The sequence below is a fragment of the Ctenopharyngodon idella genome, chromosome 3, assembly GCF_019924925.1.
Source record: "Ctenopharyngodon idella isolate HZGC_01 chromosome 3, HZGC01, whole genome shotgun sequence".
Lineage (NCBI taxonomy): Eukaryota > Metazoa > Chordata > Actinopteri > Cypriniformes > Xenocyprididae > Ctenopharyngodon > Ctenopharyngodon idella.
Window position 1 is genome coordinate 14,624,601 of NC_067222.1, and position 27,055 is coordinate 14,651,655.

Here is a 27,055-nt window from a genome sequence, read left to right on the forward strand (position 1 = left end):
CCGGAAAAGTTAAATGTACATATAAGGAACAGCTGGAGGACCAATTTGCAACTTATTAGGTCAATTGGCAACATGATTGGGTATAAAAAGAGCCTCTCAGAGTGGCAGTGTCTCTCAGAAGTCAAGATGGGCAGAGGATCACCAATTCCCCCAATGCTGCGGCGAAAAATAGTGGAGCAATATCAGAAAGGAGTTTCTCAGAGAAAAATTGCAAAGAGTTTGAAGTTATCATCATCTACAGTGCATAATATCATCCAAAGATTCAGAGAATCTGGAACAATCTCTGTGCGTAAGGGTCAAGGCCGGAAAACCATACTGGATGCCCGTGATCTTTGGGCCCTTAGACGGCACTGCATCACATACAGGAATGCTACTGTAATGGAAATCACAACATGGGCTCAGGAATACTTCCAGAAAACATAGTCGGTGAACACAATCCACCGCGCCATTCTCTGTTGCCGAGAATGGCACTCTATAGGTGAAAAAAGAAGCCATATCTAAACATGATCCAGAAGCGCAGGCGTTTGCTCTGGGCCAAGGCTCATTTAAAATGGACTGTGACAAAGTGGAAAACTGTTCTGTGATCAGACGAATCAAAATTTGAAGTTCTTTTTGGAAAACTGGGACGCCATGTCATCCGGACTAAAGAGGACAAGGACAACCCAAGTTGTTATCAGCGCTCAGTTCATAAGCCTGCATCTCTGATGGTATGGGGTTGCATGAGCGCGTGTGGTATGGGCAGCTTACACATCTGGAAAGGCACCATCAATGCTGAAAGGTATATCCAAGTTCTAGAACAACATATGCTCCCATCCAGATGTCGTCTCTTTCAGGGAAGACCTTGCATTTTCCAACATGACAATGCCAGACCACATACTGCATCAATTACAACATCATGGCTGCGTAGAAGAAGGATCTGGGTACTGAAATGGCCAGCCTGCAGTCCAGATCTTTCACCCATAGAAAACATTTGGCGCATCATAAAGAGGAAGATGCGACAAAGAAGACCTAAGACAGTTGAGCAACTAGAAGCCTGTATTAGACAAGAATGGGACAACATTCCTATTCCTAAACTTGAGCAACTTGTCTCCTCAGTCCCCAGACGTTTGCAGACTGTTATAAAAAGGAGAGGGGATGCCACACAGTGGTAAACATGGCCTTGTCCCAACTTTTTTGAGATGTGTTGATGCCATGAAATTTAAAATCAACTTATTTTTCCCTTAAAATGATACATTTTCTCAGTTTAAACATTTTATATGTCAGCTATGTTGTATTCTGAATAAAATATTGAAATTTGAAACTTCCACATCATTGCATTCCTTTTTTATTCACAATTTGTACAGTGTCCCAACTTTTTTGAAATCGGGTTTGTATTTAACAAGTTATAAAGTAAAATACCTATAAGATAAGACTGCCTTCCGTAATCATCTTACGATGAAAGTGTAAGGCCTCTTGCAGTTCAAAATGCTTACGCTAATCCTACGCCTTCCATATTCAACTTACAAAAGAAGTTATGTGATATTTTACATTATAACTTGATAAATATGGATATTTTTCTTACACAAACTCATCACTTTGCTTCAGAAGTCTTTTAATAATCCCCCAGAGCCATGTGGAGTATGTTTATGATGGATAATTGCACTTTCTTGTGCTTCAAACTCGTTGGACCTGTTCACTGTCATTATAAAGCTTGGATGCATCAGGATATTTATTAATATAACTTTGATTGTGTTCATCAGAAAGAAGAAAGTCATATACACCTAGGATAGCTTGAGGGTGAGTAAATATTGGGGTAATTTTCATTTTAAAGTGATTTAATCCTTTAAGCCATAAGTGGCGCTCCAGCACCTCTAGGCTGGCCATAGAGTGACCAATGGCTTGGCTTGTGCCAGTGGCTTTCGTGGTGTGCAGGGCCAAGTGTGTGGTGCTGCACAGATCTTTAAACAGCGCTGGGTCAGGTCTAGACTCATCCATGTCGTAGTTTGGCCTGATACACTTGGCCTGAGCACCGGCATCATATGAAGCAGAGAGGCAGCCTGACCTTCCGCTACGAATGCTTCTGAGGTGATTGCAGATGTGGTACTGCACGGCTTAGATGGATAGATGGCTTTTGTCTTCCAGCCAAGGGCCGTGGGTGGGCAGAGATGTCCCGTCTGCAGAAACCACTCATCGAGTTGGCTGCGAGTGGACTCTTCTAGGGTCAACCAGTCCAAGCAGAGCTCTTGAGTCACCACACTCAGAAACAGCCAAAGACATTGAATACAATTCGTCATTAGACTCATCAAATGAGACCAAGCCACTTGCAGCAGATGAGGGCCGCTGATCTTCACAGGTGAACAACACAGGAGACTCGTTGCGCTGAGGGGAGAATGAGACATGCTGAGCTGAGGTGAGCTCGCTGCTGCTTCGCTGCTTAGGCTGGCGGCTGTGTTTCTTCTTGTGCCTCGGCTTGAGAGGGAAAGGAAATTGAGGTAGTGGGTGCGCTGAACCTGTCATCAGCATGATCCTGTTATGCAGCGCTGCGAGGCTCAGCTTTATGGCGTGTGGACAGCTGGGGTCTAGAAGTGCCGCCTCAGCGTGGCCACATCCCAGGCATGAAACGCACTCAGCGTGCTCGTCAGGCACGGGCAAAGAAGCAACATTTGCAACAATGTTGCGGTAATATTTGCTCTTAAATTTGCTCTTTGAGATTTTCCCAGGTGGCTACAGGGGAGATCGCTGAATCAGCTTGCTTGCTGAGGCGACGTCAGTTTGCTTGCGAGGCTCGTTCAACGGTGAGAAGAGACGAGTAGAGCAGTGTTACGGCCCATGAACAAAATAACAGCTCATTAAATTAAATAAATCAAATAATGGACACGGACTGAACACATGAATGAGTCACAGATACTTGTTGCAGGTTTTTAAGACGCCAGTCACCTTTATTTACTTATAATAACAAAAACCACTCAAACAGTCAATAAATAATACATAATAAATCATAAATAATATTTACAAACATGATCTAATGAATAATAACAAAAGAAATATCAGTAAACAAGTAGGGCAGCTAGGGAAACAAAGAAAGCCTATCTACAGCTGCTCTCACCAGCAGTTCTTACCTGACTCCCGACAAAATAAAACAGGTGAGTCTTCCGGGACTCTGTTTCCCTCGCTATGCTTACTAAACCAACAAACAGTGAACTAATAATTAAATCCACTACCCGTTACCAATTAAATAATATAAGAAAATAATCACAAAGAAAAACACATGTAAAACAGAGCAACGAAAGCACAAAAATGCAAATTAAACTATAACGAAATAAAGACTAAATCGCTCCAGAGAAGCGGTGGGCGAGTGAACAAAGGGAAACGGAGAGAGATCCATTGTTGCCACCAACGCCTATTTATGTGGAACCCCAGATGACGTCACTCTGCTTCCACAGATTGAGGATCCCCCCCCACAACCTAAAGGCTTAAAAAAAATTACGCAGATATACGTAACAAACAGCTTCAGTATTCTTTGATCAGAGACATAATCTTCATACTGAAGGACAAACATTTTGACTGGCTGCATTCCAGTATGACTGATATATGCAGTCAACCCCGTCCCTTTTAGCAGGCTGAAACGCCATTTGTCTATGCAGTTGCAGAGACATGAACCAATCAGGCTTTAGGATTTGGAGACATGGTGTAAGTGCTAGAATGCACTTCGGTGTTTGGGGGTTTGCCTTTAATATTCTCCAAAACTGTACAGTAAAATGATACGACAATGAGTACAGTAACAGTCAGGGTCACTCTGAGCAAATATCAATTAACAGAATGAGCAAACCTATAAAGAAAAGATTTTTATGAGTGTTGGAAAATGGGACATGGTGTAAGTGCTAGAATGCACTTTGATGTTTGGAGGTGAGTTTGCCTTTGTGTGTGTAACCAAAAATAAATTGGAAATAAATTATAACAATAATGAAGTATGATAATGTTAATATGAATAAATAATGTATAAAAATTCATGTATAGTAATTTATGTATAATATATATATATATATATATATATATATATATATATATATATATATAAATTAAAATAAAACATTAAAATCAAAAAGTATAAGTTTAAGAAAATTAAAATTAATAAATTATGTATCATAATTAACATTAATATTAACATTAATAAATAATGTATAATAATTAATGTATAACATAGCCTATACAAACATTAAAAATAAACGTCATGTTTTTTAATCAAAACTTATTTGTGTCCTAATAAGATAGAAAATGGCAATAAATAACCTTTCTAATGTCTCTTTATGGTTTTGCCCATTTTAGGGATAAATGCAAGGAAACGCCGTCTTTAAATGCATTTAGACCGTTTCCAGCACCTATAACGTAAGTACACGACTAGACGCGCAAAAAAAAAAAAAAAAAAAAAAAAACGCGGCTGGCTTGACCGTATATTTTCGATGCGCACACAGCACGTGTAAGCGCGCGCACATTCAAAAGCGATTTCAATACTCCACATATTAACAGCAGCTTCCTGATGGTGGCAAATTATTTGCATCATAATTACCCAACTATATAATTGCGAGAGAAAGCATATATATAGAAAGAAATATTTTTTTCCTCCCATCTCATGTGTATTACCTTTAGGGGCTCCGTAGAACACGTCATTTCCTTTCCGAATACAGTATTCGGCTTTGTCAAAGAGTACAGAACCCAAGAGGCGACACTCTGATACTTTTTGGGCAACAGCCACTAAATGGCGCTCCGGTAGCGCGGCCGCCATTATGGGCTGAAAATACTAACTGGACCATAGAATCCTTCACATCTTACGCACCCCAAATCGGCGAATTTCACTGCCAAATCAGAAGCACAATAGAACAGTTTTTTAAATTAAGTCACCAGTAAATTGTATGGCTCCTACAGTAAATGTTGTATTGTTTTATATATGTTTTATTTTACCAGTTGTGGAATCCAACCATTCATCCATCTGAGGTAATGTAGTTAGCCTACTTTGAGTATTTCCATTTTATGCAACTTTACACATTTATTCATAGTAAATTAATAAATTTAAGATCACCATGTTTTCAGTGAACAATATATTTTAGACCTAGTGGAGTAATAGTAATAATATCTAGGTCTGAATTAAAATATATATGTTGTACGTTTTAATGGATCACGCTACAAACATAATGATCTTATGATGCATTGCTGTGTTCGTTATCCCATAATTCACACTTTTGGACACTTTTGCTTTAATGGACATTAGACAACACTGCAAAATATATTCATATTATATTATATTCATATATTTATTGTCCAACATTTCCAATTTTTCTGATGCATGTCCTTAATTTAATTTCATATGTTGGTAATAATCATTGTTTATAAGCCTTTTAAAGAATTTTAACCCAAACTGACTGGGTTTCTAGAGCGCAAAGGTTTTGTGAAAAAAGTGAAAGACTTAAAAACAAAGTGTGTAAAATAAACTGTAAAAAGGATTTGATGATCACTAGTGATAGTATTTTATTCTGTGTTGTCATCATTCAGGTTGGATTTCAGCTTTAATGTACGTTTTTTTTTAACAAAGCAGCTGATATTGCCATAGAAACTAGTGGACTGCCGACTCGCTTTCACCCCAAAATGGCGGAAACGCAGGGCCGCTGCTGGGCGCCGGTGTTTCAGTGGAACGTTCTATTGAGTGTCGCTTCTTGTTAGTGTATATTCTTTGGCTTCGGGCACATCCCCAATGTGTGACATCACCGAGGCGCCATTTGTAGGGTACCCTTACGAAAATTAACCATGGTTTTACTATAGGCTAGTAAAACTGTAGTCAACCATGACTGTATAACCGTGGTTTTTTGGTGCGGTTTAAAAAAAACATGGTTTTGATACCATGGTTCTACTACAGTAATACTATATATCCCTATTCAGATAAGAGATTAGAAATCGATTAGAAAAAATAATCACTTACTCTGTGCGTACAGCATTTGGTTTGCATACTTAATTTGGCTGTTGAAGTGTTGATTACAAAAAGACAAAAAACACTACAACACACAAAATGTATTCTTAAACTGTAAATGGGAACACTGGAAGTAAACAAAGTTGCATAAACTTAAAATTATATATGGTATTCTAGGTGCAATACATCAGCACATTTCTACACCACAATTCTATAAAAGATTCAAGCATGCACTTTCAGATTGGATGGTTTATATACAAAATTATGACAGTCTCCCTGCTGTTCCCGGTTAAGGAGTGTTTCATGTACACATTTTGTTCTTCTTCTTTTTTCTTCTGTATTTCCTCCAAAGCCCTGCACCTGGGATGCATTTGTTTCCCTAAAATTATTTGAACCAAATGAAAAAAGAAAAATATATATATTATTGATAAATTATTAATGACATTAATTAATATTTGAATAATAGATGACAACATGACACCAACACAAACATTTCCATCAAGATTTATATATTTTGTTGATGATTTTAACTATGGCAATGTCCGCACCGAGACCGCGAGCCCCTGCCCCTTTAATTGTGAAAGTGAAAGTTCTCTTTTTCGCTCGTGTAGTGGTGCCCCGGAACGGTACCTGTAGCCCCCCACGGATCCACTCTTCGAAAATCTACCGGTAATAGTAGACCATTCAGGGACTTTTGGCATACTCTTTTTAACATACTATGCTTTGGGACACACTTATTTTGATCTCACATACTATTTAGGATGGATAGTATATGGACATTGGGACGCAGGGCAAGAAGGCTACAGGCAGGTGAGTTTTAACAGGGTTGAAGCTAAACTCTGCAGTGGCCCTTCAGGACCGAGTTTGCCCACCCCTGCTCTACACAGTACCTCCCCTAATGTACGTACAGTATACACAAATAAAAAATACAGCAATTTACCAAAAGGTTTTTTTTTCATGTTCCAAAGGATGTAGTACTTTCCTCGATACAAGACTGACTTACTACAGTTGAAATGTTTGAAAGTTTTCTTTTAACACGTATTGGTGAATTACTCTAACATTTTTTTATTGAAATATTTGTGTACTGTACATATACTAAGGGAGATAAGCAAAATTGTAGTAAGTCAGTCTGACAAATATTAATGTGCTACAAGCTTTGGATTTTTCTTAATGTTAAAAGTCAGCTTAATTTACCCAGATCAGATGTTTTTTACGCAGTTGGGGAACTGGCAGACGTTCACTTAGGCATCATGCACTGTGTTAGCACTTCAAGCATTCTCAGATAGTGAACTAACACCAAACATAACTTTCTGGCAGAGGCGGTGGGCTTGCGTCTGTTTTTAAAAGCAGCTTTTTTGCACTCTTTTGATTTCATTCAAATGATAAACAGTCCAACTCATAAACAGGGCCACACATTAGACCTTGTGTTGCTGCATGGTATCTCGATTCGTGACCTTGAAATCCTTCATTTGAGTTTTCTGACCATATGCCTGTTATATTTACTTGTTCTTTTCCAAATGGAGTTTCAAAAACTATGAGGCTTTCGCATATCAAAAATCAGTTAAAGCTGCAAAATCCCAGTATTTTTCTGATATTATAGCTAAAAACTCCCATAAACCTAAAATGCTTTTTACTATTTTAAATTCGGTTGTGAGTCCTGTGAGTGCTATCTGTTTGAATGCATCAGCTTCAGTTTGTGACAGATTTTTAAAGGTTTTCACAGATAAAATTGTTGATATAAGACAGAACATTGTATCTTCAAACTATGATCCATCTGTTCTTTCTCTCTGTGTTTCACCTTTTAAGGAATTTCAGACAGTCTCTTTTAATTCACTTAAAGATATTATTAAGCAGCTTAAACCTAACACATGTCTACATGACATTTTTCCGACCCATTTTTTGCTGCAGGTTTTTGATGTTGTTGGGCCTAGCATTTTAGCTATAATAAATAAGTCTCTTCTCACAGGTGTTGTTCCTAAATACCTAAAACATGTAACCGTTAAACCCTTGCTTAAAAAACCTAGCCTTGACCCAACCATTCTTTCAAATTACAGACCTATTTCCAATTCATCTTTTATTTCTAAAATCTTAGAGAAAGTTGTTCTGGAACAACTGCAGAGTCATTTGGAGTTAACTAATGTTTTTGAAGAATTCCAATCTGGGTTTAGAAAACATCACAGTACTGAGTCAGCTTTACTAAAAGTCTTTAATGATATTTTGTTGTCTGCTGATTCAGGGGATTCTGTGATACTCTTACTTTTAGATTTAAGTGCTGCCTTCGACACTGTGGACCACAACATTTTGATCTCACGACTTGAACAATGTGTGAGAATTGAAGGTTGCACTCTAAATTGGTTTAAGTCCTATTTGAATGCTATAACATTTTCTTTGATGGCTTCTGTATCTTTTTTGGATTATAGAGTCCCTCAGGGCTCCATTCTGGCCCCTGCTTTGTTCTCGTTGATGACACCCAAATTTATTTGCCCTTAAAGAAAAACGACAAAAAAGCTTTAAGCTCATTATCAGCATGCTTATCTGATATTAAGTCTTGGTTTTCTTTTAATTTTTTGCATCTAAATGAGAGCAAAACTGAGGTTACTGTTTTCGGGCCCACAGATGTGTTAGCAAATTCTGATGGTGACCTGGGAGTAGGGCTGGGCGATATGGCTGAAAACTGTATCACGATATCAGTGTTTCATATCGGTCGATATCGATAATTATTGATATTTTTTATGACCCATTTAAAATAAGGACCAGGAGAAAAATATATTACATTTAAACATTTTTATTTTAAACTTAACCTTCCTCTGATCATAATCCCCTCAGTTATTAAGACAGAAATGTCAACAACCATGGAAAACTCAAATAATTAAAATGTTGCGCGGTGTTGCAGCTACAGATGTTGTTGGTTGAATACGGCTGTGCTCCAAAGGGTGAGCGCAGCTAAGGTGGTACATCAAGTTCGTGGTATTACCAGTCTTGGCGGGGACGACGGTCTTGCATAATTTGCAGACGACATTGGTCTGACTACTGTAACGAGTAGAAATATAGTGTGGCCCCTTTAAGAACTGCGCGCTCGTGTTAAACTGTTGATGATCTGCATGGTATGTGTGATCAGAGCACCGCATGTATGCGGGTTATTTTCAGTCTTTTTCTGTTGCTCCTTTGTTTGTTTTATTTATCAAGTAATGCTGTGGACGGCACAACATTTGTGACAGACAGTCACCAAAGTTCCATGGGGAATAAAGCGCCGGTTATGTGATACAATCGCCTCTGTGAAGTCTGTCTAATAGTGAGCTATCCCTGTTTGCTCCGTAACCACCGCATTACACTACGGTCAGACTTATAATATCCAAAAAACTGCCAAACTGGCGAGCTGACTTTTCCTCTTTTATTTACAAGTTCCTCGCTCGCTGCAGCACTCATTTTCTGCTTATCAGTCGCCGGTTACTGAAGAGGAATCCAGCAGACCAGCACGAGACAACGATATGGCGCAACCAAACATGATACTGTTACATGATTGGCTGTTAGCGTGTCACTCCCTACGTTGCTAGGTTACCAGAGAGCGAGTGCCTTTGTTAATGCAACCAAACTTGCTTCGCAACCTCTGTTTTCTTTCGACGAAGAATAAAAAATATCGAACGTTTTATCGAACACATTTTTTATTGATATCGATCACGTGTCTATCGCGATACATATCGTTATCGTTTTATCGCCCAGCCCTACCTGGGAGATTTGGTCTCTTATGTAAAACACTCTGTGAAAAACTTGGGTGTTATTTTTGATTCTGTCCTTAAATTTGACAAACAGATTAATGCTGTAATTAAATCTAGTTTTTTCCAATTAAGACTTTTATCTAAGGCTAAGAGTTTTCTAACATTTGCAGAGTTTGAGAGAGTGATCCATTCGTTTATTTCATCGAGACTTGACTATTGTAATTCTCTTTATATTGGAATGAGCCAATCCAACATTAGTCGTCTTCAGATGGTCCAAAATGCAGCAGCCAGGCTGTTGACTGGGACACGAAAATTTAATCATATTTCCCCAATATTACAAGCGTTGCACTGGCTGCCAGTTTGTTATAGAATTGATTTTAAAATCCTGCTTTTTGTTTTTAAAGTCCTAAATGGATCAGCTCCAAAATATCTCTCTGAACTTTTGAAATTAAATAACTCTGCTAGATCGTTAAGTTCATCTAATCAAAGATTGCTGATGGTTCCGAGATAGGCTTAAGACAAGGGGTGACCATGCTTTTACTATTATTGGTCCAAAATTGTGGAATAGTCTTCCTCATCTTTAAGACTAGAATCCACAGAGTCTGAATTTAAATCTAAGTTGAAAAATTACTTTTTCTCTCAGGCCTACAACTGTATTTGATTTTTAACATTTGTTTTTTTTTTTTTGATTTGTAAAGATTTATTTCAAATTAGTGTTTCCGATGTAAACTCCCTTTATTATTGCTTTGTGTTTTTTTTTTATATTTTTTTATTTATTTGTTTATTTATCCTCTTGTACAGCACAATGGCCAACTACTGTTGTACTTATTGTGCTATATAAATACAATTTTGATTGATTGATTGATTGATTGATAAGAGCTACCTAAAATGACAGAAATCATGTTTGGGGAAAAAAAAAAATATATATATATATATATATATATATATTTGAAGTGTAATTTGATAGTTTCGTTTGGCTCATGTCTCATTTTTTTACATGGAGATTTGGTTTTATGACCTGCATCCAGCCACCAGAACTGTGAATATTCAGAGTGACATTTTGGTACTCTTGAGTTATTTTTGTCCATTCATCTCATGTGTATGTATGGCCGAGACCAATTCTGTCATTTTGTCATGGTATTGCCTTTTTGGTGTTATACTGTGTAACTTTGAGACTGTGATCTTAACATTTGTTGGGGAATTGGGGAATTGTATATACAGTTTTACATTCTGTATTGTTCTTGAGAGTTCTATAAAAAATAATACAAATAGAGCATTCAGACAGAGGGTGAAAACTGGTGCTGCAACAATGTAAATTATAATAAAAAATAGTTTTCTTGAACATTAAATCATGTAATGATGAGCATTATAGGGGCCTTGTAATAAGTCAAATTGTGTTTATGAGGTCAAGATGGATTTCTGTTGAACTCTGTTCAGTAACATCAGCAGCAGTGTTTTATGAGTTTAATCTATGAGAATCTGTTTGTGTTTGTTCTGCAGGAGTGTTTGGTGCTGGAACAGATGAAGTGAAGACAGTGATGGAGGGAGAATCAGTCACTCTAAACCCTGATCTTACTAAAATACAGGGAATTATTCAGATGAAGTGGAGGTTTGGAGATTCACGTTCAGTCATTGCTCTAATCGAGGGAAATATTATTTCATATCCCAGTCTCACTGAGATGTCCAAAGACAGACTGAAGCTGGATCCGACTGGATCTCTGACAATCACAAACATGAGAACTAAACACTCTGGACTTTATAAACTAGAGATCGACCACAACACTGGGACCTCACGTTTGAGTTTCAGCGTTAATGTCTATGGTGAGGACACTTTTATTTATGAATAATTAGATGTTTTGAAGTTTATTGTTTTATTAATTAAAATGAATTAAGATGAGATTTAATCTGCAGCCAGTAAATCTTACCAAAAAAATATTACAGAATAGCTTTTGCCTATAGAGGGAGCAGATTCAATCAACACAAATAAAAGATACACTTAAATAAAGAAATATGTTTCAGGAAAATTATATACAGCTCTTATATTAGATAAATAAATAAATAGCAAAAACTAATTAATGTATGTTCCTACATGTCTTATGTAGTAACCATAAGATAAATGAATTGACTGTTAAAGTTAATATTCTAGCACCAGTAACTGTGTTTAATGTTTAAAATCTGTGAATCTGTCTCATGCAGAGTCTCCAGCTGTTATTGAGGCTTTTAAAGGTGAAATGAAGAGTGTATCAGAGACTGAGGGAAATCCTGTCACTCTACAGACTGATACTGAAACACACGGAAAAGAGCTGATAATGTGGAGGTTTGGAGATGAAGGAAAACTCATAGCTAAACATGATCTAGAGGCCAAGAGTCCACCATTATATGATCCTGATGAGAGATTCAGAGACAGACTGAAGCTGGATCATCAGACCGGATCTCTGACCATCACAAACACCAGAATCACAGACTCTGGAGTTTATAAAGTGAAGATCAGCAGCAGCAAACAGATTTTACACAAGAGATTCACTGTTACTGTCAGCGGTGAGTAACTCAAGACTATTAATATAATGATCGTTTATCAGCTGTAAAATAATTCATAACTTCTCACCCAGAACTCTTATTATCTAAAACAGCTTGTCTGACACCTGTAAATACAGTGGATCTGATAAATAATGACTTTCTTTATCACTCAGGTTATATAGAGCTGATGTTTATAGTGTTTGTTATAGATCAGACTCATTCACACTAATGTCTGTCTCTCTTTATCTGTTCCAGCACCAGGTCTGTCTCCAGGTGCTGTAGCAGGGATTGTTATTGTTCTGCTGCTGGTATTTTCAGCTGCCGCAGCTGCTGTTTTTATTTACTATCATCACAAAGACTCTGAACGAAAAAAGCGAATGAGTAAGTATTACAGCTGATACAGCAAGAGGAAACACATTGAGCTTTATTGTAGTTCAGTACAGATTAAATGTATAATACGATTTTTCACAATCAATACAATCACAATCAATTTCACCTTTTTAACAGTTCTACTTGTGGTTGATTTAGTGCAGTAATCAGTGATTTGTGTGATTGTTCGGAGTTGAGCTGAATTACATTAATGCTACTGAATCTCTGTCTGTTTAAAATGCTGAAGATCTTTTGATTATGTAGTTCATGTAGTTTTGTTCTTCTGCTATCGAAGGTTGAGCAATTTAGCAAAAACAGCCCTAAAATCATCCTGCTGTCCTTTTTCTGTCATTTTAAGTTTTATTGGTTCTGCCTGAGCTCTTCATTCATTTAGACATCATAGACTATTAAAGGATTAGTTCACTTTCAAATAAAAATTTCCTGATAATTTACTCACCCCATTTCATCCAATATGTCCATGTCCCTCTTTCTTCAGTCGAAAAGAAATTAAGGTTTTTGATGAAAACATTCCAGGATTATCCTCCTTATAGTGGACTTCACTGGCCTCCAAACGGTTGAAGGTCAAAATGTCAGTTTCAGTGCAGCTTCAAAGGGCTTTAAACGATACCAGACGAGGAATAAGGGTCTTATCTAGCGAAACCATCACTCATTTTCTAAAAATAAATACAACTGTATATGCTTTAGACACACATGATCCCCTTGCAAGTGGTTCCGCCATTCCCCATTCTTCAAAAAGTTTACGCTGTATGTCCTACGCCTTCCCTATTCAACTTATGTAATGAACGCAGCGCCAGTTCCAGTAGTATTTTTTTCAAAAACCTTAATTCTTTTTGACTGAAGAAAAAAGGACATGGACATCTTGGATGACATGTGGGTGAGTAAATTATCAGGAAATTTGATGATTTATTTGAAAGTGAACTAATCCTTTAATGCAGAAACTCTAAACTGAAAAACAAGAAAATGTCAAGAGAGTTTGCGTGTCTATTATCACATCATCTCTGGTCAGTTAGTGTTATTTATTTCATAAAGACTGAGATAGCTCATTCTAAAATATAAATTCATCATTAGCCCAGCTTTGTCAGTGAAAACAGGAGCACTTTACACAATAGTTTTTAGAGCTCATGTTTCTCAAACAAGTGGTAAGTGTCATCTGTCTAAAAGTGTCATGTGACCCGTTTACTTGCTTATTGGAAGTCTTAAGGCATGTGATGGTTTGTGTGTGAACAGACAGAAATATGAATAATTATTCATTGATTGTTTTCCCCTTCACTAAAGCTCTCAAAAAGCAACACAAAAGGTATTTGGGCACAAACAGACCACCTGATTACCTGTCGTCAATGACAGAGGGAATTAGTTGTTGAATGTTTCATAGGTGAACTTGATGCGTTTTGACTATTCATCATTCAGAATGATTCACAAATCATTCTAACATGCTAATTTGATACTCAATTATCAAATTTAAAGAACAGCATTTATTTAAAATAGAAATCTTTTGTAACAATATACACTACCGTTCAAAATCTTGGGGTCAGTAATGTTTTTTTCTTTTTTTGAAAGAAATGAATACTTTTATTCAGCAAGGATTCTGTTCTTTTTAACTTTTTATTAATCAGTGAATCCTGAAAATAGTATTACAGTTTCCAAAAATATATTCAGCAGCAGAACTGTTTCCAACAATGATAATAACTGAGTATCAAATCAGCATATTAAAATGATTTCTGAAGGATCATGTGACACTGAAATAAATAACACATAACAATTGCTGCAATAAAAATATATTTATTTTACATATTTACTAAATTAGAATTAATTGAATGAGAAAAATAAATAACTGTTATTTCATGTTATGACCAAACAAAATGTTTATATTTGTTTTTATATGATACATTTTATAAAAATATTATAAATTTCTATCAATTTCCCAAAATTTCTAATTCTCATAAATTCCCATAAATTCCTGTTAAGTTTCCAAATTTCTGAGTAAAAACACACTTCAGCTCAAAAGCCTACAGTAGATAATGTCTGTTCAGATGCAGGCTGTGAAAATGGATAGGCCTGTGTCACCTGAGCAGCATTAGGGTAGGGACACTGACACCAAAGAACTAGCGCTGATGACAGCTGACTGGGTCGCCTGCATTGGGTTGTTTTAAAACAAGAAGGGGAGCCAGTGGATATCAGACAAGAAGCAACAAGCAAACTTTGCGCAAGAGTTTTTCCGGTGAAAAAGTCATAAACATCGGTCAGTATTCACTACAGAAAGTCAAAGTAAAAAGTGACGGATCTGTCTGATGCAGCATTAAAGAGATTAATTTCAACACAGGCCTAATATGGTGACAAGAGAAATGATGAAATAAACTAAGACAGTTACTGTTATTACGGTATATAACTGTCTTAATTTATTCCATTATTTCTCTTGTGGCTGTATAGGCTAGTGAAACAAATGAGAATAATAGTATTTTGTGTTAAACAGGTTGTTTTTTTTAAAGTCGGCGCTTGAAGTAAAGATGCTCTTAATTTTCATTGATGACTGCAGTGTTAGGAAATATAGCCTACACTCTTAATAATTTTAATTATAGGCCTATAATTCATTGTATAATAGACCTAATTAAAAAAAACAAAAACATTTTCAAAGATGGCTAATAGCCTAATCTGTTATTATCCTCACAGCACGTCAGTCATATAGTGATGCGCTATGATATTATTGCGGAGCAAATTTATTATAATATTAATTTAATAATAAAATAAGCGTAACCTAATAGTAATAATAAGACTAGAAGAATGTAACAGGCCTACATTAATCAGAAATACCAAATCCTCTTAATATTGCCAAGATTTTATGCTTTTGACAACATCTCTGGTTATCATCGATACACAATCATCGTCTGTTGACGCAACCCGGGTTATCGCGCATAATTTTAGTTATTCCTGCAAGTTTTGCATTCACACCAAAAACGCGCACACTGATGTCCGGTTCGTGAACGAATCATTCTTTTAAAGCGGTTCTTTTAAGTTAACCGGTCGAACCAGTTCACCAAATCGGACTGGATCGTTCGAAACAGTTCGCGTCTCAAGTCAGCTCTGATCCACAATTGTCTAAAGTTACTCACTTTCGGACATTCCTGACAGTCCCTCTGACTCTAAATAAACCAATATATCGGAGTATATGTTACTCTAGTAACTCAAACACACAGCGTGAACGTAGACAGGCTGTGCTGAGAGAACCGATGAGAAGCTGATACTGAGCAAGCGTGTAGTGTACGGTACAGCGGCTCTCGAATCACCAGTACAGAACTGAGAGCTGCTTCGTTCAGACATGTTCGACATACTGAGAACCGATGAGCTGAGTATGCGTGTAATTTCTTCAGAAGGGTGAAATGCATTTTTTTTTTTTTTTTTTTTGATCAGAAAGTGTAACAGAATATAACATGTTGGAAACATGTCACACAGTTACTGTCGTATTACTGTAAAGATTGGAAACACAATGAATGGATTGTAAAACTGTCAAACCAAATATTTGTTTTATCAATAATGCATTACATTTTCAGGAACAGCTTATTTCATTTTCAAGTTGAAATAAATTTTGACGTAACTTTTGCTGTGGTGTTTAAAATGTTTATAATCAAAACCGTATAAACGCAGGCTGTTAAACATATAGGCTACATGCTTCGACTTTTTTAGTTTTGTCGACTGCATTCAGGTTGCAGCAGTTCTCAGCTCAGCACACTTACTATACTTAATGCTTTTACAAAACAGAAATGTAAGAAACTTATTCAAGATTATGACGATTATTATTTAACTGAAGTTATGATTACAAATCACTTTATTTGAATGTGTTTGAATGTATTTTCATTCACATGTAATGACGTCATTACGTGATGATGTAAGATAACCGGTGTTTTTTTTTTGTTTTTTTTGTACCGGTTCATTTATTCGTTCGTTTCAGTTAACCGGTTTTTGGAACCGGTTCATTGAAACGAACTGTCCGAAAGAACCGGTCAGTGGAAAAGGACCGGACTTCTCTTGGGGCGCACAAGAAGCTTCTCAGTCTCAAACAGCTTGTGAGTCACAACAAAGTACCTTTCCAGGAAATTCTGTTCACTTGGCGGCCATATTTGTAGCACCTCAGAGCAGCTGTTTCAGGCATCCAAGACCAGGTCCTATCCTGAAATCTCAAAAACTGCTTGGTGAACTCACAATTAAATAATATATTTCAAATCAGCAACAAAATCTGACATGTTTTGAACTGGATCATTTTTATAAATTAATTATTATTATTATTTTTTTGTCTTGTGGACTTTATGTAAACATTCGTTATGTGAAATAGTTTATTAAGTACTAAATAAAAAAACATGCAATTTTCATGATGTTAAAACGATTAACATTTTTGCATATTCTGCAAGGGGTATGTTAACATTTGAGCTCCACTGTATGTCAGTTACCTGTCGGCACGGTGAGCAGTCGACACACCTATCTAACAGTTTCTATAAATCGCTTATCTTGCCTGAACATGCCATAAACAATATAGATAATGTCCAAAGTAACCATTAATAAACAAACAGATAGCCTAAAACAAATCATGTCCATTGACACACTGTGATGCTGCAAATTGGGTGATTTTTGGTCAATATTTGAATATTCCTGAGCTATCAGATAATCCACATTATTGTAAAATTTATTTGGCTACTCACATGTTCTTGTGGTTTGAGTGTCAGTGGAGTTTTGTGTGAGTGGTTTACTGACCAATGACAGAGCAGGTGACAGACGTGGAGCAAATGATCAGTGTTGATTTTGCACATTTCTGATGTTGTTAGTTTTCTGGTTCTGATTTCTGATCTCTATTTCTCTGTTTCTGTGCTGCTGCAGGACAAGTGTATAAATCAGTGCTGAAGGGACGTCCTGTCACTCTGAACTATTATACTGATATACAGAAGGATGATAAAATACAGTGGAAGTTTGAAGAGAAACTCATAGCTGAAATGACTGGAGAGAACCGTGAGAACCCTCAATGGTCTGATGAATTCAGAGACCAAATGAAGCTGGACCCTCAGACTGGATCTCTCACCATTCAGCAAACCAAACCTGAACACTCTGGATTATATAAACTAGAGATCAAGACCAGTGATTATTCAACATTCAGACTCTTCAGGATTATCGTCTGTGGTGAGTAACACAAAGTCTTTCAGTGAAACAGCAGCAGTGTATATGACAGACCTTGTGTCAAACTATGATTATAAAAGTGTTCCAGTTGTGTTATATTAATGATGGAGAAACTCTGACCTGTTCATCATATCACTGCACTGCTGCCATAGCAGATATATACTGATGTAGAAATCAACACACTGTTATGTCAGGAACAAGACCTTCTAGTGGGATTAATGTACAGAGTTAAATCATTAAAATGTGTCTGTAACTATTTTATCAAAGCCTTAAAGCTCAAAAAGGTCATGTGGTATTTTTTTCATGAAGTCAACTGTAAATACAGGCAGTTGCAGTTTAATTTCTGGTTTCTGGTGTTTTAGACAGATCTGGTTCCTCAATGAAGCAGCTTCAGACAGTCTTCTTTCATATGCTGTTGTCTGTTCTGAAACTGTTCTTCACACAGACTGTGTTGCTTCTGTCTGCAGGATTGTTTGATCAACTTTATCAGTCACAATCCTCCTCATTATTCCTGATCATTATTGAACTGCAGTACAGTCATTATCTGATCACAAATCAAACATTCAGAACCGTTTCTTCACACAAACTCAATTCAACACACTCATATTTCATGTCATTTGAGTGGATTTTTACTCTTAGAAACACAGACTGGAGTTCAACACAGTTTCATCAGTGAAACACACATGAGGTGTAGAGATTTATACTTACATTCAGATTTCTACAATGAGAAGTTGAGCTCTTTTCAACTTAAAAATAGAGTAAATGATATGTTTGTGATACAGTATGTCAGGTGTGATATGTCAGTGTTTCTTCTGTTTATTTCTGCTGCTGTTGGTTTTCTGGTTCTGATTTCTCTTCTGTATTTTTCTCTGTTTCTTTGACAGATGAAGAGAAGTCAGTGTCAGTGATGAAGGGGGCGGATGTGACTCTACGTGTCGATCCTAAAATACAGACAGGAGATAAGATATTCTGGATGTTTGGACTTGACAACCGTCCTGTAGTTAAAAACACAAAAGATAAGTGTGAAGAAGAGTCTGAGTACAGTGATGATAGATTTAAAGACAAAGTGGATCTGAATGATCAGACTGGAGATCTCACCATCAAGACAATCAGAACTGACCACACTGGAGAATACAAACTAAAGACCATCAGAAATGGCAAAACCTCATTCAAGTTATTCAATGTTACTGTTTCTGGTGAGTGAAATATTTACTTTCATTGTAATTATGATTTTATTTTAGATCAACATTGTGTCGTTCATAAAGGATAGTTCAGCCAAAAATGTAAGTTCATTCATCATTCAATCACTCTCCATCATGTCGTTCCAAATTCACAAGACGATCTTCTCAACTGACCTTCAGCAAATAAAGCTCTTACACTTTTAGGATAAACAGATCAGTATCTGCTTTCTGTGGACTGCCTCAGTTTTCCTCACATGGACTGAAATTGTTGTACACAGTCTCCTAATCTAATGAGCAGTTCACCGTATAGACACATGAAAACCTGTCCAAGTCCTTCAGTGACCCACCAGAGCCAAGACTTGAACCCACATCTCTGGAGAGAGCTGAAAATGGCTGTCCACTTTATGTAGAAAGCTAGCAAAACATGCTGCTAATGATTCTCTTTAAACACATTTGTTCATTCAATTTCTAACGGTAATTAGATCTCTCGTGTCAACAATTTACTTTGACTTCTCAGAGAATCAGCTACAGATCAGGGGTCATATTCAAAAAAACATCTCATGTCAGTCCTAAATTTAGGACTCAAATTTTAGTTAACTTGAACTAACAATACTTTTAAAGTCTTTTACAATTTTGGCTTATGTAAATATGCTCAAATGGCAATTTTTATAGGCTATTAAAATGAAGTTATGTAGCATCATTAGGAACTAACATGAACTAAAATTAGCGATGGACAAAAGGTTTCTTTTCAGTGAGTAATTCACACCCTGACTAGGAACAGGTTGAGGAAAATGCAGGACTTCTCTGATGATTTAACTCACTCGCATCCTGTTCCTGCAAGCTTTTATACGCTTCACTTACTCGACTAGTGTGAAACAGGCTAATGTTTGTTTGTTATCTGTCTTGTGATCGACAATGAAAGTTTTTCTGGCATTTTGGGATGAGCAGAGGAACATGTCAGATGCTCTTTGAGCAAATTATTGTTTGAGGTGAATTCAGACTATTTTCACCTTTTTTTTCTGTATTTGCTCCTTTTAGTTTAAAAGAGGATCTTTAAATAGTCAAGCTCAACTAAATCTGTAGTCTGATGTTTGTTGTGTGGATTTCAGGCTGTTCTGATGGTCAAAACACACATTAGATTTGAGGTCGACTCATTTAATTCATTTATATCTTCATGTAGATTTCTATAATATGGTAGAATCAGAGAAAGCTGAGTTCATTACTGATATTCATAAACTGAGTGAATGAAACATTTGAGATGTTGATCAATTGATCAGTAATGCTTTGTTGTCTGATGTTAGTTTTCTGTTTCTGATTTCTGATCTCTGTTTCTCTGTTTCTGTGCAGCTGCAGGACAAGTATATAAATCAGTCCTGAAGGGACGTCCTGTCACTCTGTACAAAGATACTGAAATACAGAAGGATGATAAAATACAGTGGAAGTTTGAAGAGAAACTCATAGCTGAAATGACTGGAGAGAACCGTTGGAACCCTCAATGGTCTGATGAATTCAGAGACCAAATGAAGCTGAAGCCTTGGACTGGATCTCTCATCATTCACCGATCCAGACCTGAACACGCTGGATTATATAAGCAAGAGATCAAGACCAGTGATTATTCAACATTCAGACTCTTCAGGATTATCGTCTGTGGTGAGTAACACAAAGTCTTTCAGTGAAACAGCAGCAGTGTATATGACCAGGGTGGCCACGGGTCCTTAAAGTCTTAAATATATTTTTCCTAATAAAAGGCCTTAAAACATCTTAAAAAATGTCTTAAATTCAGATTCGACAGGTCTTAAATATTTTTCGTCGCATTACCGCAAAAATGTCTGTAGTCTGAGTGTCGAGTCTGACAGACCCAATGACTGACAGAAGATTTTTATTCTCGCGCGGCGCCATCTGCAGGACAAAGGTCAGCCAAGATGTAGGAATATCTGATCAGAGCTGTACACGGATACACATTTAAATAAATCTGCGGTGGCAGAGCTACTGCAAGTGATTTTCGGTGCTGGAAATCCATATATCCTTTGCTGAAACACGGAGAGCGCAGCTCATGGTTGCTTAGTAACGGCAGACGCCACCGCAGCGCTCGAGCGCTTTGGAAAGGAGAAAGCGGCGCCGACGCGTTTTCCATGCGTTTTTAGACGCGCCAAAGAGTTCAAATGGATCAACGCGCTAAATGCGAGTAGAATCAGCGCTGAAACGTGTTACTCGTTCGGTAACTTTTTATGAATGCTGGTGGGAATTTAAATAAAATTCGCACCGACTGTGATGTAATTATATAAATAATAGTCTGACGCGCCGCAGGCTTGCTGTGTTTTCATTTTCTATTCACTGTAAATGCTACTTTGATTGTGACGCTTTAATTTGCATTTGGGAACGCAACATTCATCATTAGAATCGTTTATAATTCTGTTGTTGTTTACAAAGAGAAGTTTCAGTGTCACGTGATCCTTCAGAAATGCTGATTTGCTGCTCAAGAAACATTCACTATTTATATTGTCAATGTTAAAATGCAGTTTTTGCTGCTTAACATTTTTGTGGAAACGATACAATTCAAACATTTGTGGTAAGATTTAAAAAACTTTAAAGATTTAAAACTACTTTAATTCATCATACATTAAAGTGATGAAGTGAGTGAAGACATTAAAATGTTACAAAATATTTCTATTAAATGCTTTAATAAATGTAATATATTTGATAAATACATGTAATATCATTTCAAATAAATTGTGACTGTTCATTGAACTTTCTATAATATACATATATCATACATTTCATGTAAGATGGTATTAAAAAGGTCTTAAAAGTCTTAAATTTAACTTGTTCATATCTGTAGACACCCTAATGACAGACCTTGTGTCAAAATATGATTATAAAAGTGTTCCAGTTGTGTTATATTAATGATGGAGAAACTCTGACCTGTTCATCATATCACTGCACTGCTGCCATAGCAGATCTATACTGATGTAGAAATCAACACACTGTTATGTCAGGAACAAGACCTTCTAGTGGAATTAATGTACAGAGTTAAATCTTTAAAATGTGTCTCTAACTATTTTATCAAAGCCTTAAAGCTCCAAAAGGTCAACTAAAGTCAACTGTAAATACAGGCAGTTGCAGTTTAATTTCTGGTTTCTGGTGTTTTAGACAGATCTGGTTCCTCAATGAAGCAGCTTCAGACAGTCTTCTTTCATATGCTGTTGTCTGTTCTGAAACTGTTCTTCACACAGACTGTGTTGCTTCTGTCTGCAGGATTGTTTGATCAACTTTATCAGTCACAATCCTCCTCATTATTCCTGATCATTATTGAACTGCAGTACAGTCATTATCTGATCACAAATCAAACATTCAGAACCGTTTCTTCACACAAACTCAATTCAACACACTCATATTTCATGTCATTTGAGTGGATTTTTACTCTTAGAAACACAGACTGGAGTTCAACACAGTTTCATCAGTGAAACACACATGAGGTGTAGAGATTTATACTTACATTCAGATTTCTAGAATGACAAGTTGAGCTCTTTTCAACTTAAAATAGAGTAAATGATATGTTTGTGATACAGTATGTCAGGTGTGATATGTCAGTGTTTCTTCTGTTTATTTCTGCTGCTGTTGGTTTTCTGGTTCTGATTTCTCTTCTGTATTTTTCTCTGTTTCTTTGACAGATGAAATGAAGTCAGTGTCAGTGATGGAGGAGACGGATATGACTCTATGTGCCAATACTGAAATACAGACAGGAGATAAGATATTCTGGATGTTTGGAGATGACAACTGGCTCTTAGCTAAAAACACAGAAGATAATTGTGAAGAAGAGTCTGAGTACAGTGATGTTAGATTTATAGACAATGTGGATCTGAATCATCAGACTGGAGATCTCACCATCAAGACAATCAGAACTTTCCACACTGGAGAATACAAACTAAAGATCATCAGAAATGGCAAATCCTCATTCAAGTTATTCAGAGTTTTTGTTTCTGGTGAGTGAAATATTTACTTTCATTGTAATTATGATTTTATTTTAGATCAGTATTGTGTCGTTCTTAAAGGATAGTTCAGACAAAAATGCCCTCATGTCGTCCCGAACGCACAAGATTTTATTGAATTAGATCCAAATTTTAAGAAGTGATGTGATTGATTTGAATGTGGAAATTTGAAACAAAAGTTAAGTCTTTCTTCACAAAAGATCTTCATTGTGTGAGAGATCTCTGATGCACATTTATGAGAGAATCTCAACACAGTGGTCAGCAGTGCAGATCCTCAGGTTGTGTCGTGAGAATGACCCTTTTATATGAACTCAGTGTTACTGGTATGACTGACTTTCTTTCTATGGAGCACTAAAGTGTTTTTCCTTCCGTAATGGTGTCCAATGTTGTTTGGACCCAAACATTTTTCAGAATATCTTCTTTTGTTTCACTGAAGAAAGTCATACAGGTTTGGAATGACATGAATGAACTATCCATTTAGGCACAAATATCATCATGGTGCTGTGAGACACACTGATCCATTACATCCAGTTCTAATCCATCCATTTAAGAGTTCAGGGGTCGTGTTCACAAAACATCTTAAGGCTAAAAGTAGGTCCTAACTTGCCTATTTAGGAGAAACTCTTAAAAATAATGGGCACGTCAGTCCTAAATTTAGGACTCCAAATTTTTTGCTCTAAGAGTATTTCACAAAGTATTTTAGCACTAAAACTAGCTCCTAAATCTGTGAAACATTAGGAGTAGTCAAGAGGACTCCTGAGTCACTAAGACCAAATCACAAACAATCCTAAAATGGCTGTTGTCGGATGTTCTCCTCAGCAATCCGCCCAAAGACACTGAACACCATTGAGTCAATAGTGATAAAGTCTTGAGCTGAGCCTTTTCTTCATAAATGTGATAAATATTATGATTTATAGGTTTTAATCTACGATGACAACATAAAGATTCATTCATGTACAGATAAAATGTATTGAATGATGGAGAATGAGACATTGTGTTCAATCACACGTCAGCTGTGTATATATTATATGCCTCCTCTCGAGTAGTGTTGTTTTTGGTGACCTGTTTTAATTTTAGTTTTAGTCTAGTCTTTGTGTCAAGCTGTCATTTTAGTTTTTATTAGTTTTAGTCACGTTCATACTCTTTTTAGTCTAGTCAAGTTTCAGTCGACTAAAAGTCTGAGCATTTTAGTCTTGTTTTAGTCAGAATTATCCATCACTGTTTATTCTAGTTTTAGTCAACAAAAATTGTATTTTAGTCTCTTTTTAGTAATGCAATTGTATTTAACCCAGTCAATATAGTATAAGTACCTTGTAGTATAGACAAAACCAAAATTTTCTTTTAGCCAAACCCATTTCAAACAAGGTTATCTTATTATATTGTTACCTTATAGATAATACCTTTATAATGCCTTGAGATGTCTCTTAACCCTTTAAGACCTGAAGGCTTTTTAGAGTTTTTTTTCCTGAGCGACAAACACAAAAGTAAAGACTCATAACTCCAAAACTGTAGCAAGGAGAGTCAAAAGGTAGGTATCATTTGATAGAACACTTTTTAATTTTTTAGAAAATATAAATTACATTACATTTGAACATTTTCATGTTGAAAAACTGCTGATAAAAGACAAAATATATATATTTTTTTAATATATATATTTTTTTGTTTGTTTGACATGGAATAACTCGGGAAGTCAATAAGATCAGAGAAAAATATTTTTTGGTGATGCTCTCCTGCATGTGAGCTGCATCTGGTTCAAATTTTGTGGTGATAAATTGTTATTCATTTTTTCGCCGCCATGGGCGGTAAACTCTGGTTTAGAGGCACTTCTCAGCACTTGTTAGGAGTTTTTCAAAACGGTTAGATGCATTAAAAAGCAGAGTTTCTAAGCTTTAAGATGATACCTATTTTGTGTTATTCCACATTGGAAAACGAACATGGATGGGTCCGGGAACATTGGATACACACTGCATCCCGGAAAGATGAGAGACATGATTTTAGCCAAGTGTAAATCATTCCATGAGTGATATCTTGTGATCAACGCAATATATTATGTTGATTTTGGATTCAGTTTAATCGTAAGAATCTGCTTTAAATAATGATGTGCATTTTCTATGATCTGTGCATTTTTCATGAAGTTATGAGCACGTGAAATCTACATGTTTCTCTGCGTCAGAGAAAGTAACGTCACCTGCGTCTGCGCAGTGCGACCTGATGCAGCCCCTGAAGTGAGACACAGGAAACAGAAATACTGCAAAATAATAATAATAACGCGACTAAACGAGACAAAATAACGTTATAACATCTCGTCTCGTCTTGTTTTGGTCAACGAAAATGAAGAGACATTTTAGCATTGTTTTTATTTTGTAAACCACATTTAGTCTTGTTTTTATTCGTCAACAATATTGCATTATTTAATTATAGTCATCGTCACATGACCAGCATTTACACTGCGTCTCGTCTCGTTTTCATCACGTGATAAAGGTTCGTTGACAACGATATTTAGTCATAATTTTTGTTGACAAAAGCAACACTACTCTCGAGTCGATTAGATAGACCGTTTGAACGTGCTCCTCCTGAACTTTGTTTATAAAACGTCATTTGTCGCTTTAATTCTTTAATTGCATCTCTGGAGATTCAGACATGTGAGAGGCGGACAATTAGCTGAACACATACTTGTTTATTTATTGACACTTAGCCTATATTTTAAAATCTTTATTTGAATATGGCAACATTTTATTTTAAATCTTTATTAGAATATGACATTTTTTAAAAAATCTTTATTTGAATATGGTAACATGATACCTCGTTCTACAATATTTCTCTGATTAAATCACTGACAGAGACTGTTTCCCATTAGCCAATCATAGGAAGCGTGATAACATCATCCATAGAAAGGAGGTCAATCCTGCCCTTTCTCTTATCTTAAAGCTGCAGTCCGTAACTTTTTTTGGTTAAAAATTATCCAAAATCAATTTTTGAGCAAGTACATAACCAGCCAGTGTTCAAAACTATCTCCCTATCTTAGCTTCACAACGGTGAGCTTGTAATAATGTTTTATAATAAGAACGACCCGGTGGATTTCCGCGGGAAATTCGAGCATGCAGCCGTTCACCATTGCGTCATTACGCCACGTCTGAAAACAGAAAGAGTCCCGTCAAAGTCACTTTAAGACTTATTATTACTTGTTATTCTAGTCTTTGGTCCCGTCCCGCTGGTCGGTTTTATCATGTGAGGATGCTGCTGGTAGCGGATCATTTATAGCCTGTTCTCACAGCAGCTGAAATAATTAAACTTATCATTTTGATGGCGGATTGTAATCCAGAAAGGTCCACATGACAATCATCAGTGACAACTGGAGATTCACCCGTAGTCAAAAAGCAAAAGACTTTGGACTGTGGAGTGGCTACAGAAATTGAAATCTACAGGTAACGTTAATACACACTAAATACACATAGTCACGCAATGCTGATGTTGTTAACATTAACAATTTGAGAACAAAGTATAACAGTAATAATAATTTGCACGGTTTGGCGTGATCCGAGCTAAGCGATTGTTAGATTTAATCACCATTGGCAGCGCGATTTATTGTAGGCCTAATGCTTTTTTCCTCAGTTGGTCAGAACAAAAGTGGCAGACGTTACTTACTTGTTCAGATGACATATTCCAGTGAAAATTCTTATATTGGTCACACTTTCAAGATGTAGAATCTGTGATTCTGAAGTACAGTATCCACACCGATCCGGTGACTGACAGCAAACATTAGATTCATCCGCGCTGCTGAGCTGTGCCAATGCAGATTCCTATTCCGCATATGACTGCAATTGCAGGTTTCAAACAGAGATGGCGACAAAAAGGAAAAACGGCGGACTGCAGCTTTAATGCTGCGTTCACACCGAACGCGAATCGCGCGTCAAATTTGCGTCAGACGCGTCTAGTTGAACGCTTGAACATTTTGAGTTTACTCGCTTCATTCGCGCGTGACATTGACTTCACAACAGACGCGAATTCACGTCATGAGAGGGGCTCTCCCGCTCCTTTATGTGTCCCAGACTCTTCCACTTCTTTCTGCACACTTCCTCTGAATAAACACAACTCGCCCGCTGGAAAATAGTTGTAAATTACAGCGAATAAGATCAATTTGCCAGCTTTAGCTAGCTTGTAGTCTCT

General features: G+C 36.6%; 3 protein-coding genes across 19 annotated transcripts in view; 1 reads left to right on the forward strand and 2 right to left on the reverse strand.

The window, feature by feature from the left end:
* The window catches only part of LOC127508049 (uncharacterized), a 422,397-nt gene that overhangs the window by 160,732 nt on the left and 234,610 nt on the right, over window positions 1-27,055 (forward strand). For all 7 annotated transcript variants that reach the window (XM_051885588.1, XM_051885590.1, XM_051885589.1 and 4 more), the window contains 4 exons: window positions 17,425-17,721; window positions 18,603-18,914; window positions 20,247-20,549; window positions 22,571-22,882. In XM_051885588.1, coding sequence (XP_051741548.1) covers window positions 17,425-17,721; window positions 18,603-18,914; window positions 20,247-20,549; window positions 22,571-22,882 — 1,224 coding nt within the window. The remainder of the gene's footprint in view (window positions 1-17,424; window positions 17,722-18,602; window positions 18,915-20,246; window positions 20,550-22,570; window positions 22,883-27,055) is intronic.
* LOC127508054 (60 kDa lysophospholipase-like) overlaps window positions 1-27,055 on the reverse strand; it is a 213,023-nt gene that overhangs the window by 100,655 nt on the left and 85,313 nt on the right. The gene's annotated exons all lie outside the window — the stretch shown is intronic.
* Window positions 1-27,055, reverse strand: part of LOC127508059 (SLAM family member 5-like) — a 242,511-nt gene that overhangs the window by 71,914 nt on the left and 143,542 nt on the right. The window lies entirely within an intron of this gene.